The sequence below is a fragment of the Anolis carolinensis genome, chromosome X (assembly GCF_035594765.1).
Source record: "Anolis carolinensis isolate JA03-04 chromosome X, rAnoCar3.1.pri, whole genome shotgun sequence".
Classification (NCBI taxonomy): domain Eukaryota; kingdom Metazoa; phylum Chordata; class Lepidosauria; order Squamata; family Dactyloidae; genus Anolis; species Anolis carolinensis.
In genome coordinates this window covers 2,173,979-2,192,712 of record NC_085847.1, presented here as the reverse complement: position 1 = coordinate 2,192,712, position 18,734 = coordinate 2,173,979, and the positions used below count along the sequence as shown (strand labels likewise).

Here is an 18,734-nt window from a genome sequence, read left to right as displayed (position 1 = left end):
AGTAGATCAATAGGCACCGCTCCGGCGGGAAGGTAACGGCGCTCCATGCAGTCATGCCTGTGGCCACATGGCCTTGGAGGTGTCTACGGACAATGCCAGCTCTTCGGCTTAGAAGTGGAGATGAGCACCAACCCCCAGAGTCAGACATGACTGGACTTAATGTCAGGGGAAACCTTTACCTTTACTATATGTTTTATTGGTTTTATCACTTAATATGTTGCATTTACCTACTTGTATTTATAATACGCCATTGAATTTTGCCTGATCTGTAAGCCACTCTGAGTCCCCCTCAAGGTGAGAAGAGCGAGGTAAAAATATAGTAGTAAGTAATATTTGGGAGGATTCTGGATTTAACAGGATCCTCACCCTGATCCAATTTTGTACAAGGATGTGGATTTTATGCACAATATCATTTCCCCCTCGCAAAAAAAACCCCTAACAAATGAATGTCCTGAAATGACAAAAGAAAAATGTAGGAAAACTCGTAATCTCATCCTGGGCAGAAGATGCTTTCGAGGGAATGAAAACAAGACACAGCTCCGAGTGAGGTTTGCCCCCTTTTGTTCACACTTTATTGGGTATGACATGAAGAAACAGGGGACGTTACACCTGCATGCAGCGGAAGACCGGCTGGGTTTCTCGAGTCTCACTGGTAACGTTGGCTGTTAGATAATTATCGACTGTTGGTTAAGTTAGTTATTTCGGTGAGGTTGTTGCATGCTTGAGAGAATGCAATCGTCGGAGAGGAGCGGGAGACGGACGGATGGGGATCCGGGAAGCGGTGCACCATTCCCAACCTAGACGTGCATGCCTTATTTACAAAGATAGGAGGAGGAGGAGGAGGAAAAGAGGGCTCAGAGGTCAAACAGTCACAAATTGCCAAGGAAGGAATGAAGGGAGTTAGGACTCAGATCTGGGAAAGAGCCAAAGGGATTTCTTTTCCCCAGATGAGAACTTTCACATTGAGCTTACAAAACAGTATCCAAAAAACGACAAAACTTCAGAGAAAAAAGAGAGGGCTCTCACCAAGAGAATTCTCCCCTAAGGAGGACGAAGTCGAAAGGAAACGAGAAAAATGGAAACGGTAAACCGGATCGGCGTCTCTATTCAGATTCTCTCCTGTCCTGTATTTTTGGACAGCACGAGTAAAGAGCCATTTCCCACAACCCTATTGGAATAGCCATGATAGGGGGTAGGGATGTAGGGAACACCACAAGGAGGAGGCATTGCCTCTCAAGTAAGAATTCTCATCAATTTTCCTTCCCAATTTGGAGCGTCCCGGACACTTCAAAAGTGTGTTGAACTTTTAGGAATAGAGTTTTGGCATCCAAGAAAAGGGATCAAGAGGAACGATTGCGAGATACGAATAGTTTCCAGCGTTTCGCTCTTTGGGATACTACAAAACACGGGGAAAGAAGGAAAATATTCTGAGGGGCAGGATTCTTCTTGGGGGGCAGTGTTCTCTTATTGTGCCCTCTCCAGCCACAGACTTAAATCGGATTCAGAGAGCACATCAAAGAAATCGTTCCACCCAATGATCCAGTGACAGCGTCCGTGCACTAAAGCAGGGGCAGGTAACTGTGGATTCAATGGGCTTACTCTAATTGGAACGAATCAATAGGACGGAATCATATATGGGCCATCTAAGCCTACCCCCTGCTATGCAAGAAAACCACAATCAAAGCAGCCCCAACAGATGGCCTGAATGGCTGGATGCCTCTGTTTAAAAGGCTCCAAGGAAGGAGCGTTCACCACACTCCGGCTGACAGCAAAAGGAGTCTGTCTACAGAACGGCTCTTCTTGTTGACTCCCTGAAGAGAAGAGGAGCAGAAAGAAGAGAGTGAAAAAGAAGGGGGGGAGGAAGACATGTGAAGAGGAAATTCAAAGAGAAGGAAAGAAGAAAAAGAAGTAGGAAGAGAGAAAGAAGAGGAACTTTGTAAAGGAGGAAGGAAGAGCAAGAAGAACAACAGCAAGAAGAAGACCTTTGAAAACAGAGAAGACGTTCTTGGAGGAGGATGGAGAAGAAGGTTCAAAGAGGAAGAAGAGAGGAGGGGAGAAAAGGAAGAGCAAGACATGAGAAGACATTCTTGGAGGAAGACAGAGAAGAAGATTCAAAGAGGAAGAGGAGGAGGAAGACATTTGAAGATGGAGAAGACATTATTGGAGGAGGACAGAGAAGAAGGTTCAAAGAGGAAGAAGAAGAAGAGGAGGAAGACATTTGAAGATGGAGAATATGTTCTTGGAAGAGAGCTGAGAAGAAGGTTCAAAGAGGAAGAAGAAAAGGAGGAGCATTTGAAGAGAAAGAACAATTAAGAAGGAGGAAGTTGTTGCTGCTTAAATGCATCATAGGCTTGAAGCTACTAGAATTCCCGAAACTGGGAACATGAGGCCAAGAGAAGCACTTTTCCCATGCTTAGCCAATCTAGAACAGGTAGCAAAAGATAGGAAGTTACACAGGAAAGAGGTCGCTCAAGTGCCACTGCGAGGCCGCAGAAGAGGAAGAACACTAGGTTTCGTTGCCACCATCATTGGTTGACATTGGTTGCCCTTCCATGGGCCACTCACACTGCTAAGTCTGATGGGTCCCAGCAAGTGTTGCTGAGAAGGGTTATTGTTGCTACTTCCAAGTTCCAGATAAAAGAGAGAACTTTGGGAAGACCAAGGAGGAAACCTCCTGACCAATCATAGACCAAGGCGGACATGGTTGTCCTATCTGACCTATTTGGGTCTCTTCTTCAGTCTGTCGTTGTCAGCCATTGCACACAAGCGATGGAATAGGAATGCATGACCTGTCTATGCTTCATCTTCTGTCTGGTGGTTTTGATCCTGAGAAGTCCTCCCGGAGAACACTGGCCCTCCGTTTTGTTCAGAAAATTCACAAACAATAGGATGTGAGCGGCGTAAAACATTTCCCAGACGAAGATCATTGGCACGGAGATGGGCCTTGCCCAACAGGAGCAAAAGGAAGAACACAACTCGGCTTGGGTTGAACTCCTTGCCCATATAGTCGCCGACCAGGGATGCCTGGTCTTTCCGGGTTCAAGGATTGAAACGAGAATTTGCCGAAAACCACACTGAAATGTAAAGTGGCCTTCTCTGGATTACTAGAAAAACCAGGGATGAAGCGATGCTACAAATCGGAACGACCCCCCTGCAGCCCTCCCTGAAAAGCGGAAACGGTTCTTTTTTTGCTTAGATTCCCAAAGACCCGCGCGATCCAGCCGCTGTCGCCGTGGTCGGCATCGTGATCGGCTGCCCCCATGCTCAAAGCAGCCCGATCCAAGACCCGTAGCCGTGCATTTTATTTTCCCGTTAGCAAGGCTCGAAGTATCTCAAGGTTGCAAAGAGGAGGCGAAGGAGGGACATCCGCATGCAGAAGGTGGAAACCGGAAGAGAGGGGCCTCGGAGATTCAAGGACACTTCGAGAACAGATGCCTTTGGCAAAGAGGAGAAAGCACACTGGCATTGGTCGGGGACGGAGAGGATGGTGGTCTTTTTGCTGCCGAGAAGCAAACGCCAAACTCAAGATTTCAGTGCTATTGCTTGAAAAATCTGTACAGAGGGGGAGATGGCGGGGCGGATGGGGGAACGATACAAACCAGAAAGGGGAACCGGTTTGGCACCCTTGGGTGGGGACGGCAAAGGAGGTGGAAGAGGAAGAGGAGGAGAAAAACGCTGACAGGGGAGCCAAAGAAACATTGATGCATTGGAAGACGGGATGACGGGGTCAAGGGGAAGGGGACGGCACAGGGGACATGCCCTAGTCGCTCGAGACGTGGTTCTCGTTCTGTAAGGCGTGCCAGCGCTCAATTTTCTTGTCCTTGTTCTTCAGGCACTCGTACCAGTGTTTCAAGCGCTCGCCTTTGGCTGTGATGCCCAGTTGGCAGCCACCTGGAAGAGGGAAAGCAGAACAGATTTATCCAAGGCTGGGTCTGCCGGGTCCGAACACCAGGAGTTGTGTTATCTCCAGACGTTTGGGACTTCGGCTCCCAGAAGACTTATGATGACTATAATAATGATGAAATAATTTCATGCAAATCATGATTCTACTGATACTACTACTAGTAGTAATAATAATAATAATGCTGCCACCTTACTGGGATCTGCACACATTATTCGCCGATACATCACACAGTCCTAGACACTTGGGAAGTGTCTGACGTGTGATCCAATACAACAGCCAGCAAAGTGTCTGCTGTGGACTCATCTTGTTGTGTTTCAAATAATAATAATAATAATAATAAAAATAATAATAATGCCACCTTACTGGGATCTGCACACATTATTCGTCGATACATCACACAGTCCTAGACACTTGGGAAGTGTCTGACGTGTGATCCAATACAACAGCCAGCAGAGTGTCTGCTGTGGACTCATCCTGTTGTGTTTCTAATAATAATAATAATAATAATAATAATAATAATAATAATAATAATAATAATGCCACCTTACTGGGATCTGCACACATTATTCGCCGATACATCACACAGTCCTAGACACTTGGGAAGTGTCCAACGTGTGATCCAATACAACAGCCAGCAGAGTGTCTGCTGTGGACTCATCTTGTTGCGTTTCAAATAATAATAATAATAATAATAATAATAATAATAATAATAATAATAATAACAACAATATTTTTATCGTGTCAGAAACAAATTGAGGCAAGTCACTTTGGGACATCTTTCCTACACACACTCACCAATGTAGTCATTGGATTTGCCAATGTCATAATCCCAAACCGAGACATCGAGCTGTTTCTTGGCCAGGTCGCTGTGCTTGATATCATAGAAAAATTCCTAATTTGGGGAGGGGGGAGAAAAAGGATGGTCAAGGGCTCGGAAAGGGCACTTCCGGGAGAGAGGGTTGGAGTCATTCTCTCCCAAGGAGCGTGACATATCATGCATGTTCACGGCATATCTTCCAAAGCAGCCTAGGCAAGAAGGGAAAGGAGGCAGTGTGCTCACCTCGTTGAACTCGGGGTTCAAGGTCTTCTTCTTGATTTGCGTCTTCTGCTTGGCTTTCTTCCCCATGTCGGGCTTCAAGCAACTGAGGAGGAGAAAAGGCGGAAGGGGTTTTGGTACAAGCGAGAGGGCCGAGAAGCTGAAAAGGAGCAAAGGCCAATGCTGTTGCTTGAGGACCGGCCAAAGGGAGGGAAGGAAGGAGAGAGGAGCTCCCAGCTAATATTCCAAGTAGGCTTGTGCAAGGATTCGGTTTGGTCGGTTTCCTTTGGCCAATTTGGCTTGTTCGGCTGGCCATAACGGTATGGGCTCAGTCGCCATGTTTTTTTCTCCCAAAACGGCTCACGTGGCTGCCGGCCGTGGCTTCTTCCCTTCTATTTGGGAACACGCAGCGCATACTTCCTTAACCTCGTTCCTCAAACTCAGGCTCCCTCGAAAGGAAGAAGGGAAAGGAGCCCAGGAAGGTTGCTTCCTTAACCCCGTTCTTCAAACACAGACTCCCTTGAAAGGAAAATAGGAAAGGGTCCCAGGAATGAAAAGGGGAGCCTTGTAAGTTCCCCGTTCCTGCCAATGGGCCAGATCTTCCTGGATCTTTCAGCTGCCTAGCCAAAAACAGATTTTTTCATTAGCCGATTTTCGGGGGGCTCCCGAAAGATGGATCAGGGTACCCAACAAAATTTGGATACTGATAACGGATCACCCTCCAGCCGAATTGCACAAGCCTTATTCCAAGTCAAGAGTCTCAGGAAACAGACGAGTCCTCGTATTGAACCCCACTGGCTTTATCCCAGCAACAACGGAGAGACACTTTCGCTCACATACATTTTCACAAAGGGGTCTGAGTAGCCGTTGGCATCCATGGCTGCCAGGTGGACACAGCGGATGATGCCGACAATAAGCCCCCCTTTCTGGGTGCTGTACATGAGAGAGACCAGGATCTTTCCCCGCTCCTCGACATCCCCGCCTTGGTCCATCTGCAGAGAAGAAAAGCGGAGGACAGAAAAGAAAGAACACAACATGGGGATTTTGTCCTTGCCATACTTCATGGCTCCAGTGAACAGAGGTGGGGAACATGTCCAGCCTTCCACATTGGTGAGCCACCACTCCCATCATCCCTGGAGTGATGGGAATTAGAATGCCGCAACTAAAAGGTCACCTGTTCCCTGGCTCCATTAGGCCAGGTACAAACCTCAAGATCTGGTCAAAATGCTGAGTATTCAAAGGGAGTGCCAACTTTTGAAAGGCATAATGATTAACATTGCTCCTTGCCAGATAATCTCTGGTGGTGGAAGGTCACACAAGGCTGATCTAGGGAAATGGCGAGAGGTCTTACCTCGTCTTCATACAAGGCCATCCCACGTGAGGAGCCAGTCGTTCCACCCCGTTTCATCTTGGCATTAGCATGGGAAAGGGGAGAGTAAGAGTGCCATTTAGCCTCACCATCACATCAGACGGGATCCCAAAGGTCAACTAGACCAACCCTTCCAACAGGGTAGACAGCTGCGACAACGACAAGCAGCAGTGACTTACCGGAACGACTCTTTCCAAGCAGATGTTGAAATTTTTCTTCTGGTTCGGCTTCACCTTCTTTAAGGCCACTCTGGTCTCGCCAATGAACTCATTGTGGCCAAACTTGTCCTCGTCGCATACCGAGATCCTGGAAGAAGCGACAGCCCCAAGATCGATAGGAGATTCCAGAAAGAAAGAACCTGTTGCACTCTAGCATTGAAACAGCTTTTTACCCAGCATCATACCAGAGTCCAGTAACGCTATCTAGAAACGTTTATTAAGAAAAGTAGAAACAATGGGGGAAAGTGTATTTCCAAAAGGGTTAGTAGAATAGAAAATACAAAAAAAAACCAGTAATTCAAAAAATATATTAAGTCAAGAGAACCAGAACCCACAACAATTATTCAAATGTGAATCCATAAAACAGAGAACAGGAGCTTCTTCTAAGGCAAACCCTTACAGGAACAAAGACAGGAAACTTGAATCATGAACTTGAGAGCAGACACAGGATGCCTTTAGCAACGTTGTCTCCTCTGTGGGGCCTGTAGCCAGACCACTTATTTTAAGCCTATCCAGGCACCCATGACATCATACCGAACACACTTGGACTTCAAGGTCTTCTCAAGGATTCTGTGAGAATATCTCGTTTGTCTGCTTTTTACTCCCTCCATTCTCAGGCCTAATCTAGTTTCCCGGGAAAACTCCCCAGCGGAATCCCAAACATCAGCCTCCTCTGCCTCAGCCTCATCTGCCTGCAATTTTATCCAATCTGAGGCCTGCAATTCTCTCTGATCACACACAGACTCCTCATTTTGAAACCCAACATCCCCCTCATCCTCTGACAAATCCTCAGACGCTTGCTGTGCTACAACAGAATCCCCTGAACGTACCTGAGTGTCTTCCTCTGCATGTCCTCATCGGTGATGCCATGGTACACCAAAGTCTCATTCCAAACCGGATTCCGGGTGTTCCTCAAAGTCTTGGTCCTCAGTTTGTTTGACTACCAAAGACAAAGCCATTAAAACAAACAACGGACTTGGACACCTATTCCGCCCACACTGCACAACTGCAGCACTTTGGTACCTCTTTCCCTGTCTTGCAAACGTGGGGATTGCTTTCAGATGGAATCCCACAAACTCACCTTACTGGCCCCCGGCAAAAGATGGAGTTTCACATAGGGATCTGCCAACCCATTGGAGTCCATTGGCTTCAGGCCCTGGGCAGGAAGAAATAATAATAATAATAATAATAATAATAATAATAATAATAATACTCAGCCGCTATCAGGACCTCAAGATTGAACTTCAAAGACTCTGGCAGAAACCAGTGCAAGTGGTCCCAGTGGTGATGGGCACACTGGGTGCTGTGCCAAAAGATCTCAGCCACCATTTGGAAACAATAGACATTGACAAAATTACAATCTGTCAACTGCAAAAGGCCACCCTACTGGGATCTGCACGCATCATCTGAAAATACATCACACAGTCCTAGACACTTGGGAAGTGTTCAACTTGTGATTTTGTGATATGAAATCCAGCATGTCTATCTTGTTTGCTGTGTCATACAATAAAATAATGATAATAATAATATACTGTAATATTGTAATAATAATAATAATAATAATAATTTGTTATTCACCACAAAGTAGGGTACAATATAGTCAAAGTACATAGATGAAACAAAAGATCACAACAATACTAATACAAAACACCAATGCTAATCATCTTTCTAAACTTGTCCAGTGTGGATTGTTGACCACCTTGAGTTCCCGTGGGGAGAAAGGTGGAGTATAAATAAAGATAATAATAATAATAATAATAATAATAATAATAATAATAAGAAGAAGAAGAAGAAGAAGAAGAAGAAGAAGAAGAAGAAGTAGTCAATTTAATATTCATAACATTTTAAATTGACTGGGTTCATTGACTTTGTAGCCAAGGATGCCATGCTGCGAGCAGCAGGTTCTGGGGCCGCTGCAATAGACCACAGCTTCCATTATGACCACTATGTGCGGCCCAGAGGTAAGGGATGTTGGGGACTGGTGTGCAAAACATGTGGGAGTCACCTAGGCATGAATAACCTCACCCTATAACTCCCAGAATCATTGGCCAAGGCTACTGGGAAGCTTCTGAGAAGCGAAGTCCCAAATATCTGGTAAACAAGAGTTGGGGAACCATTGCTCCAGATCAATGCTTCTCCAACATCGGTCCTTCAGATGGTTGGAGGCTTTGTCTCCCCAAGGTCCTGGTCACTGGTTGAATGGGGTGTTTGGGAGCTGAAGTCCAAAATGCCCCACGGACCAAGGACTGGGGTCGGATGTTCTCCTACAATGAGTGGCCGAACCGAGGGGGTCCCACACACCTTGGCCTTGATGAGAGTGCACTGCAAGGAGCTCTTGTCTTGGTCATATAAGAGGCTGAACTCCAAGGCGCCCAAGGTAGCTGAGGAGAGAAGACAGAGAAGGCTTTTTGATGGGTTCTCGGTTTTGTTGAAAGCAGATACAGGCAATGGATGACCCGTGGCGACCCATAGTTTACACATGCACATAAATGGAAGAAGAAACTTGGTTTTTTTTTCTCTTGCCTGATAAATAATGTAAATTTTCCAATGTGGCTTTTTTTTTTTTTTCAAGGAGCGGGACATTCTCTTCCATATGCGAGAGAAAAGGCCTCGTCCAATCCTTCCCTCCCCATTACTTATTTACCAGCCATTAAAAGCACTTAGTGTTTTCTCCAAAAAAAACAGCCACCGTCATGGGAAAAGGGGACGGCGTTTCCAAAGGCCTGAGCGGCTCGCCCACTTTCGTGAAGAATCGAAGAGCTCGTCAACCCGGGGAGGAGAACCACAAATGCGGTGGCAAAAGGGGAAGAGGTCGTAGACTTACTGGCTTCGTCGGAGTCGTAGCTGTTGGCTTCGTCCTCGTCCTCGTCTTGTGGAGGCGGCCGGGAAGGAGTTGGCGCGGCCGGCGGGGCAGCAGCTTGGGAATATGGTGCCACCTGCCGCATGGGCTTCTCCGCCATGCCAGGACTCGGGCGCTCGTCCCTGGAAGGGCCTGGGGTGGAATAGACTGGCTCAGCCTGGGTGGGAGCCATTGAAAGGCTACCTGCGGGAGAAGAAACAAAGGGTCTCGGAAAAATAGCAAATATCGGTCCTTCACCCCTGCCACAGTCGCCAACCCCTGCCCTCCATTGTAAGCCCAGCTGTGTACTGTATATACTTGAGTATAAGCCAACCCTAATATAAGCTGAGGCACTTAATTTTACCACAAAAAACTGGGGAAACTTATTAAGTCGAGTATAAGTTGAAAGTGGAAAATGCAGCAGCTATGGGTCAATTTCAAAATAAAAATAGATCCCAGTGAAATCCCTGCAATATTTGCAAGCCCTATGTTCATATCTATCTATCTAGACATCTCTATATATACAGATACTTATATCTGTATAGGATTTGCAAAGACTTGCAAACATGTGAGGTGAAAATTTGTATATAAAATAATGTATACACATAGATACAGATATACAGGTACATGGAAATCTCTAGCTAGCTATATGTATATAGGATTTGCAAAGACTTGCAAACATATGAGGGGGAATTCATATACAAAATTAATGTAGATAGATAGATCATAGAATCATAGAATAGTAGAGTTGGAAGAGACCTCACGGGCCATCCAGTCCAACCGCGATAGATAGATAGATAGATAGATAGATAGATAGATAGATAGATAGATAGATAGATAGAAATATAAAGGTACATAGGGATTGCAAAAGCTTGCAGGGAAAAATGCCTATGTATCTGTAGCAGAGATTAATAACTATTTCAGGGGAAAATGCTTTTATAAGATTAATGGGTATATATATATTCTTCCTGACTTGCAAGGGATTCGTTCCCTTTTCAAAACATTCCCTTAGTTAAGAGCGAGGGAGGCTTTGGAAAAGTAAACACTGATAAGGGATGGTAAGATGAGAGATAAATATGTCATATATTGCAAGCAACGGCCTTCGGGCTCCACTGCCGGCTTGACCGGGGGAGGCTTTTTCAGCTCATAAAAAGGGCTGAAAAACTCGGCTTATTTTCGAGTGTATACAGTATATACTATTCCAAGAGACGCTCTCATCCAGAGATTCTTCCTCAGTCCAGCTTTTGCTCCAGAGGAGACAGCTGAGGTCCAAAGATGCAGAAAACCCAAAGATACCAAAGTTTACCCTGCCACCCCCTTTGTGGCAAAACCAGGCCGACATCTCACCTTGCCTTTCCGGGAAGCGGCCAGCGGGACTGGGACCTTGTCTACCTGCTGCAGGAGGTCCTGTCAAGCCAAGAAAATAATAATAATAATAATAATAATAATAATAATAATAATAATAATAATACTTTATTTATACCCCGCCACTATCTCCCCATGGGGATTCAGGGCAGCTCTGGCCCGGCCCAGTTCTATTGTGTTTTAGCGTATTGTTTATTGCTTGTTGTTTATACTGTTTTAATTGTTTTTAATTTGCCTTTTGTTTTGTATTGTTATATTGTGTGTTGAGGCCTTGGCCTTTGTAAGCCGCATCAAGTCCTTCGGGAGATGCTAGCAAATTTATTAAACAAATAAAGTTTAATAATAATAATAATAATAATAATACATGGAGCAGAGGCCCGAACAACATAATTGAACAAAATAAACAACAACATAAACACAATTCGCAGTATAATAAAACAGTAATGCAATGTAAAACGAGAATATTATAACAGTTTAAAAATCAGTCAGCTGAAGTAACAATGCAAGAATAAAATGTTGAATTAGAGTGCATAGAAGGTAAGGACGTAATAAATACAGGATAGATTATTAATACCATCTGGGGCTGATTAGCCATCAAGCCATTGGATTGTTGGAAATAGCAACCTCCCAAGCCTTTCATTATTTATTAGATAATATATATTTGCTAACCTGTATTCTATGTGTATGTTGATTTGCCAGTTTGATTGTACCTCTGGTGTGGGAGCGGTTATAGATATATGCTTGTACTGAGCATATTCAGACGCAGGACTCTATTTTGTAGTCAGTGTTTGCTTTACACCTCAGTGGAGGTGGATGCATGTTGCTGTTTGGACTTTAGGATTTATGGGCTTCAATGAGTACAACGATACCTAAAGACTATGGGATATTGATTAAGAATGAGAGAAATCAGGATATTTGAGGTAGTGGGAATGCATAGGACAATGATGGGCAACCTTTTGCGCTTGGTGTGTCGAAAATTCACCAAAAAAAAACCTAGCATGACTTGGGTGGTGTGTCACTTTGAGAAAAGAACCATAATTTTGCAATATGTACAGTTTAAATAACAAAAATATATAATTGTAATATATGACTGTATTCAATAAATCAAAACTATTTACTAGCATTATTTCCATGTACAACAATCTATGGTACCTCTTGCAGTTTCCACGCTGATTTCTCTCTATTCTAGTTTCAATGTAGTCATGAATAATATAATAATAATATAATAGTAATAATATGATAATATACTACAATAATAATAGAATAATAATAGAAATTATATATATATATAAATATATATTTGTAATGTGCATAATTCCCATGAAGTAAACAACAAAACCACTGGACCAAATCACACCAAATTTGGCTACAAAAGACAGTCATCCAATCAATCTGCATGCAGCAACGTGTCAGCAAAAATGACTTAAGCGTGTCAGTGCTGACACGCGTGTCATAGGTTGGTTATCACTGGCATAGGAGTAACTCTGCCCAATTCAGACAGTCGGAGGGTACGGCACACAAACGCACCGGGACACAGACCCATCCTAAAAGCATTGAAGTCTCCAAAAATAATGTTTCCTAACTCCATCATAGTTTACACTGGAAGAGGTCCCAACATACCTTGTTCGGTCTGCGGGGCAGAGGCATTTGGAGCAGAAGCCGGAGAAAATGGCCTCGCTGCAGCCCCAGGAGCAGAACCAGCTCTCTTGGTACCTAAAAGAGAACAGGGGGGGGGGGGGGGAATTCAGGAAGGGAAAGTCACTTTTTCAGGACAGAAGAGCCCAAGCATCCCAAGGGGAAACAGGCATTGTTTCAGAGCCGTAACAGTCAACTCAGGGTGGAAAAGATCTTGGAGTCATCTTGGAGTCAGATTTATTCCTCAAGAATCGCAGAAGGAGGGTGAGAAAAAAAAACTCTTGGTTAAAAATATAATAATAACAAGCCACAATGGGTCGGCTATATTTAGGCATGGCAGAAATGCAAATTCTGTCGCAAACTGGCAAGCGGCAAGTGGCCGAGAGGACCGGAAACCATTTAGATTTGCTTTCAGTTTCCTGTATGTATGAGTGACACCAAAACACATGCCCACCCGCCTTCGACAGAAGACCCAGAAGAGAGGATATTATTTCAATAGTTCATATCATGTCAGAGTAGAAAATGCTTAGCAGGCATGCAGCGTTTTACGGAGATGCTTCGTTCTTTCACTTCTCCCGTATTGCACCTCCATGTGCCTTGGATGGTGCAGAAATGCGCAAGGTTTTAGGTCAAGGAGTCTGGCTGTTCTCTTTTTCTTGTAACCACTCACCTCCAGGGCTTTGGTGGGTTTCGTTCTCGGCAACGTAATCCTGGCTTCCAGTCCCTTCGCCAGTGTATTCACTGCCACTTGGCGCCATCCGGGCCTCAGAAGGTTTGCGGCTCACTGGCGGGTAGTTTCCCCGGCTGGAAGCCTCTGTTGGCTCCGTTCCTGGGTGTACAGCAAAAAGAAACCATAAGGAAAACCTCATCCAAGACAAAGTTACTTTCTCAACGTCACGGCGAACACAAACCTGTTCAATGTAATGCTGCGCAAAACTTTATGGGTTAATGCCCAACCCCCTGGCGATAGCCTATTTTGGTCTACTAAAGAAGCCAGTGGGATGTGAAAGATAACCAGATGAATTTTACACCTTCTGCTTCGTGACATAATCTTAGTTTTGGATGTTGTTCAACCCGTTGGGGGAAAAAATAGGATTATCCATGATCTGAATCAGAGCAAAAGCGTGGACATTTTGCCGAGATTTCTACTTATTAGAACAAGAAGATTTTGCACAACTGAAATCTCCAAATACTGCAGAGAGCTCAAAAGCCATAAGAAGAGGCAGCTATATTATTATTATTATTATTATTATTATTATTATTATTATTATTATTATTTTAGTGCTCCAATATCTCTGATTCTCTAAAGCTACCATTCCAGCACAAGATAAGCTAGTATTTACACGCAGTTCAGAATACGTAGCGTAACACTACTTCCCTTGACAGAATGGGGTCGATAGTGAGACAAAAACGTTACCCATGGAACTCACTCGGATTTCTTTTCTAGTCTTGTTTTAATCTCCGAGGTAAATATGAGCAGTTGCACCACATGTTATTTAATAGTGGGCCATGTGCACAGATGAGCTAAACACTGCCACCGTTTTGGGTATGGGATACAACAATCCGCAGACGGTTGACAAGACATCAGAATTCGGGAAAAGGGACTTTCGGGGACAACGTCACAGCCCGCTGAGCGTCAACCATAGTCTTCTGAGCTCACTCCCTCTCTATCTGGACCATTCATTTTTTTCTCAAAGCAGAGTGGATGCCTAAGAAAATCCTTGCTTGGACCCTGTAGGGATTCTTTGCTCCAACTGTGTTGCTATGGGTTTAGTCTTCACTGGAAAGAATTCACCAAGACTCACAGCGGCTAAAGCTACCATGCGTGAGTGATCATAACAAAGCCCTGCAGAGAACCCAGGCTTACCATAGGATTCCTGTTCCACAGGAGGAGGCGCTTCAGCTTGGCCTTGGAAACAAAAAAGATGGGTGTTTTTAAGAGTTGGCAAAGATCCCAAAGGGCCACCGCAGGTAAGGCTATCCCCAACTCTACTGAAAAACTAGATATACTGAATTTTGTTGCATAATAGTTACCACCACAAAACAATTTGTAAAACCTACAAAAAAATTAATATTTTTATTTTCTCGCATAATAGTCGCACCCCCATTTTGGGTTGATTCCCTCTTCCTTCCTTCTTTATCCGAAAGCAAGGCAGTCTAGAAACTACAAAAAAGAAACAGCACTGCTTGTCGGAGGCTGAATCATCACTCCTCCTCCTCCCCTTTTGGAGGCAAAAACAGAAACAAAAATTCTCCATGTAATGGTCGCACCCCCTATTTTTTATGAAAAAGGGGGGAAAGTGTGACTATTATGCCATGAAATACAGTATGCATCGTGGAATGTTACCATCAAGCCACCCCCAAATAAACAAAATCCTACCGTGTCTCTGCACGCGAGAATACGGCTTTGAGTCCTGAGTGGGAGGTGCCTGGTCGGCAGGTTCTGGTTGCCCTTTTTCCTTAGTGATAGGCATCGGCTGAGGCAGCATCTGCTTGGGCAACCCTTTGAAGAACCACGCTCCAGAACGTTTCCATACCTGGAAATGATTACAAGATATTGAGCTACGTCCTATTGGCTGCGCTTGTGAGGAGACCTCTGGGGGTCCCGAAGGATACCCATACCTGAGGGGCTGGGTTATTTGCTTTCACAGGCCCTATTTATCTCAAATGAACCCTTTCCCAACTGACCTCTCTCTGTTCGCTGCAAATCTTGCACAGCCAGATGTTATGGGGCCGGTTGTTGGTCGTCTGGACGCCACATTTGGTGCAGACGTTCTGCGGCGGAGGGAGAAAGGCGACAAGAGTGACTCAGAAGTGACCCATTGTTTTTCAAAGACACCGTCCAATCCCGCTCAGAAGCAGATGGGTCAGTTTGGGACTGCCAGGTGTGCCGTCTGACCTGGGCACCGCAAGATCGACTCTGGGGGGGAACTGCCTCCAACTTAATTAAACATCTCATCACTGTGTCAAAGCCTTGGCACGGCGCAAGACGGAGAGGCCGGAGGACCACCTGCCCGTCTGGGCATGAGGTTGAAGGCAGAAGAAAGATGAGGCTCAAAGAGTAAAACTCATATTTCAGCAGAGGAATTGATCAGCAACTGAACATACTGGAGAGAGAGGTTTGAGGAGAATTCACCATGATTTATAGACGTTGTAGGGACTGGGATGTATAGTCCATCTACAATCTAAGAGCACTCTGTGTTAATGTGTGATTTGTGTATTGGTAGTGTTTAAATGAAATTTGTGTCTTGTCTGTATTGCATACTGATTGCATCATCCAGAGTGTACTATAGTCTTTCCACTTGTGTCTGGACACTCCCCAGTTCCAGCCACACTCTGAACTCCACCAACGATGGACCTGGAACTAACTTGGCACATAGAACTCCCATGACCAACAAAAATACTGGAGGGATTTATAGGAGGTGTAGCTCACCTACATCCATCAATTAACCCAAATAGGTTACAAAGTTCTTCCTTGTAGGACATTAAAGGTATCATTAAAATAAGTAAAAACACCTTAAAACTTCCTGGATGGAGAGAAAATGATGTGTTTTGGAGGGTTTTTAGTGGCCCTCGCACCGTTTTCAGGCCTCAACAGGGCATTTAAGGATCCTTGGATTCCCCACACAGAAAACTGGCCATTAGACCCTTCCACACATTGCTCACCCCAATCTAAAGTAAAGTCTGTGATCCTAAAAAGCACCCAAGGACCCATACTTGTTCTCGCCATTGGTTTCCTCAATCGAAAGAGGGCACTAAAGCTTCAGAAAGTGCGACTAGGACTATAATGCCCAGCATCCCCTACGGAGGCAACAAGGGTGTAAGAGGGGTCTTCTCACCTTTTTACAGTCCTCGCAGACTACGCAGGCCGAGCCCAGCCGCCCCAGCTGCTCCCCGCACAAGATGCAGCGGTTCACCCCATCACCCGACACGTTCCGGCGCATGTCCTCCAAGCGGTTCATGAGGCGTCTACGGCACATGGGGAAGAGGGGCATCAGAACAGATCTGGTAGAACTTCCAGAAGCTCTCCTAGTTTCTCTAGGACTTTGTCTTATTCCGTTCCCAACATCATCATGAAATTGCCAGAAGAGATCATCCAGAGACATGGGACAGGATTTATTCGCTACGCTGATGACATCTAACTATTCTTCTCTGAGCGTTGAAGACTGCATGTGCCGAGAAGAGTGTGTCTCCTCTGAATGAGGGCCCAGGGGAGGTTGTGAGTGGGATTCTATAAAGTGTTTTCAGTGCCTGAATCTCCTTTCGGCTTGCTGGTTTGTCTTCCTTAAGGCAGTTTCTACTTCTACTCTAGAAGAGAGGTAGGCTTCTCTCTTTGTTTTCTGGGATTGTTATTATCAATAATAATTCTTATCTTTTAGAGGCATTTTCTGAAGGAGAGGAGGGGAGGAGATAAAGAAGGTAAAAGGGCGAATCTCCATCCCCAAGCCCCCAAATATGCACACACCCCACCCACCCTCAAGTCCCCAACTCCCAGTCAGTCCCACTAAACAAAAAGCATCAGGGAAATCAAGAAAAATAAAAAAGATTCAGCTGTGATGCCGAATAGAGGAGGAGGAGCTGAGATTGGCTTCCGCTGGTTTTCGTGTCGGGCGGGTTTTTGTATGGGGAGGGCCCTTTCCATTACGGGCTCCCGAAGTACTGAAGACACCGAAAGAAACAGAGAAAACAGAGGAAACTAAATCCGCACACAAGCCTATTGGTTACTGGTACATCTAAAGATGATCATGCCTGTACTAAAACCACTCTACTCACCATCAATGAGTTTCCAAGGAAGGCCAGAAGTGTGGAGGGTTACCTTTAAAGTCTTACATGGCTTAAGTGCAAGTTACCTACGGGATCGCCTTGCTCTGAAAACCATGGATGTGGGTTCCAGATGGCAAACCAGGCCCAGAAACTGGGAACTATCATTCCAATAGACAACTCAGAGAAAGGGTCAAATCGTTTCTTAAAAAACAACACTCTGCACAGTTCCTCAATGGGCCATTGTCAGCTAGCGTGTAACAAAACAGAGCCCTGCTGAGCATGTGCAGAGTACATTGCCATCCTTACCATTGGGAGGCGACAAGCCATGGGCAGAAATTCCACAGAGAGTGGTTTTGGAGCAGCTGTCTCTCCACAGCAGGAAAGGCTCGAGGCCATTCAGTCGGAAAGATGCTGCGTTCTTTCTTTTTTTTCCCAACAACAAAAATTCCAAGGATGTAAAAATAGTCCGTGCAATAAAAAAATCATGTATTATTTATGCTCTTCCCAGGGAATCGAAAGAGAGAGATTGGGCAAGAGGGAGGAGAGGAGCTCGCTGGAGTGATTTTTCAGAACATCTCTCCTGCAGGAAATTTCCGACTCTCCTGGCATGGCGTGACCCAAATCTGACAAAACCATTAAACTGGCACACGTTATTAAAAGAGGCGTGAGGCGCCCGCCTCCTAGCAGAGCGGGGGTTGTGGCGGCAATGGCCTCCCAGCCTTTGCTCATTTCTGTCCGGGCTCCTTCCATAGCGAGGGCCGCGACATAGGAAGCCATATGTTGGCAAGGCACATGGCACCGGGCCTGCAAGAACGGGACTCTGATGCGTTTTCTGATGCCGAAGGGATCGCTTCTGTGGCACAGATTAGGGGGCAAACGGTGCAAAGGAAGACCCACTGCAAGGAGGAAATACGAGGAAATACGTGTACTCCTCAGAAACCTGCAGCTGGGCTCCAAACGTATCCATGTGGGAAATCGGCACTCCCTAGAAAATTAGTACACATCCTTCTTTTGACAACAATGACCAAAATGAAGAACGTAAGTCAGGACAAGGCATTGGGACCTTGAACATGAACGAGTTCATTCACATACTCCTCTGAGGTTACACCTGGCAACAATGGAGGCCACAAAAAGGAAGGAAGGAAGGAAGGAAGGGAGGGAGGGAGGGAGGGAGGGAGGGAGGGAGGGAGGGGATTTTTCAACGGAATGTGCAACCACTGACAGAGCCGTCGGCTTGGCGTGAAATTGCAGAAGAGGGAAAACGGCGAACTAATCCTAATCATGCTAATAAAAAAATTGGCAACACACCCACAAAAGAGCCCACTAGTGAGCAACCGGCATTCCCGCTCCTCGCCTTCTCCTAGTGAGAAATGGTGCAGTGCAGTAGCTGCTGGGGAAGAAATAAGTCAAGCTCACCGCTTCCTCCCTTCCAACTCGGCGGGGAAAGCAAGGAGGAGCAGAGCATTTCAGCACACCGCACACAATCTCACAAGGCTCGTTGCAGAAATGCACAGAGCTGCGCCACTTTCGGCTAGGATCGTTCCGACGGATACTGATCCCTACCAGTCATGGGGCCAAGGTGGAGCAAAAGGGAGATACAAGTG

General features: G+C 45.4%; 1 protein-coding gene across 1 annotated transcript in view; it reads right to left on the bottom strand.

Annotated features, from left to right (window-relative positions):
• Window positions 1-544: 544 nt before the first annotated feature.
• rph3a (rabphilin 3A) overlaps window positions 545-18,734 on the bottom strand; it is a 42,536-nt gene continuing 24,346 nt past the window's right edge. Inside the window, exons 5-21 of the mRNA XM_008117336.3 lie at window positions 16,206-16,335; window positions 15,055-15,141; window positions 14,747-14,903; window positions 14,234-14,275; window positions 13,037-13,195; window positions 12,352-12,444; window positions 10,714-10,773; window positions 9,352-9,570; window positions 8,829-8,908; window positions 7,609-7,683; window positions 7,358-7,467; window positions 6,489-6,615; window positions 6,292-6,348; window positions 5,781-5,932; window positions 4,965-5,046; window positions 4,700-4,796; window positions 545-3,891 (exon numbers count right to left, since the gene is read on the bottom strand). Of these exons, the coding sequence (XP_008115543.1) occupies window positions 3,761-3,891; window positions 4,700-4,796; window positions 4,965-5,046; window positions 5,781-5,932; window positions 6,292-6,348; window positions 6,489-6,615; window positions 7,358-7,467; window positions 7,609-7,683; window positions 8,829-8,908; window positions 9,352-9,570; window positions 10,714-10,773; window positions 12,352-12,444; window positions 13,037-13,195; window positions 14,234-14,275; window positions 14,747-14,903; window positions 15,055-15,141; window positions 16,206-16,335 (1,858 nt within the window). The 3' untranslated portion in view covers window positions 545-3,760. The remainder of the gene's footprint in view (window positions 3,892-4,699; window positions 4,797-4,964; window positions 5,047-5,780; window positions 5,933-6,291; window positions 6,349-6,488; window positions 6,616-7,357; window positions 7,468-7,608; window positions 7,684-8,828; window positions 8,909-9,351; window positions 9,571-10,713; window positions 10,774-12,351; window positions 12,445-13,036; window positions 13,196-14,233; window positions 14,276-14,746; window positions 14,904-15,054; window positions 15,142-16,205; window positions 16,336-18,734) is intronic.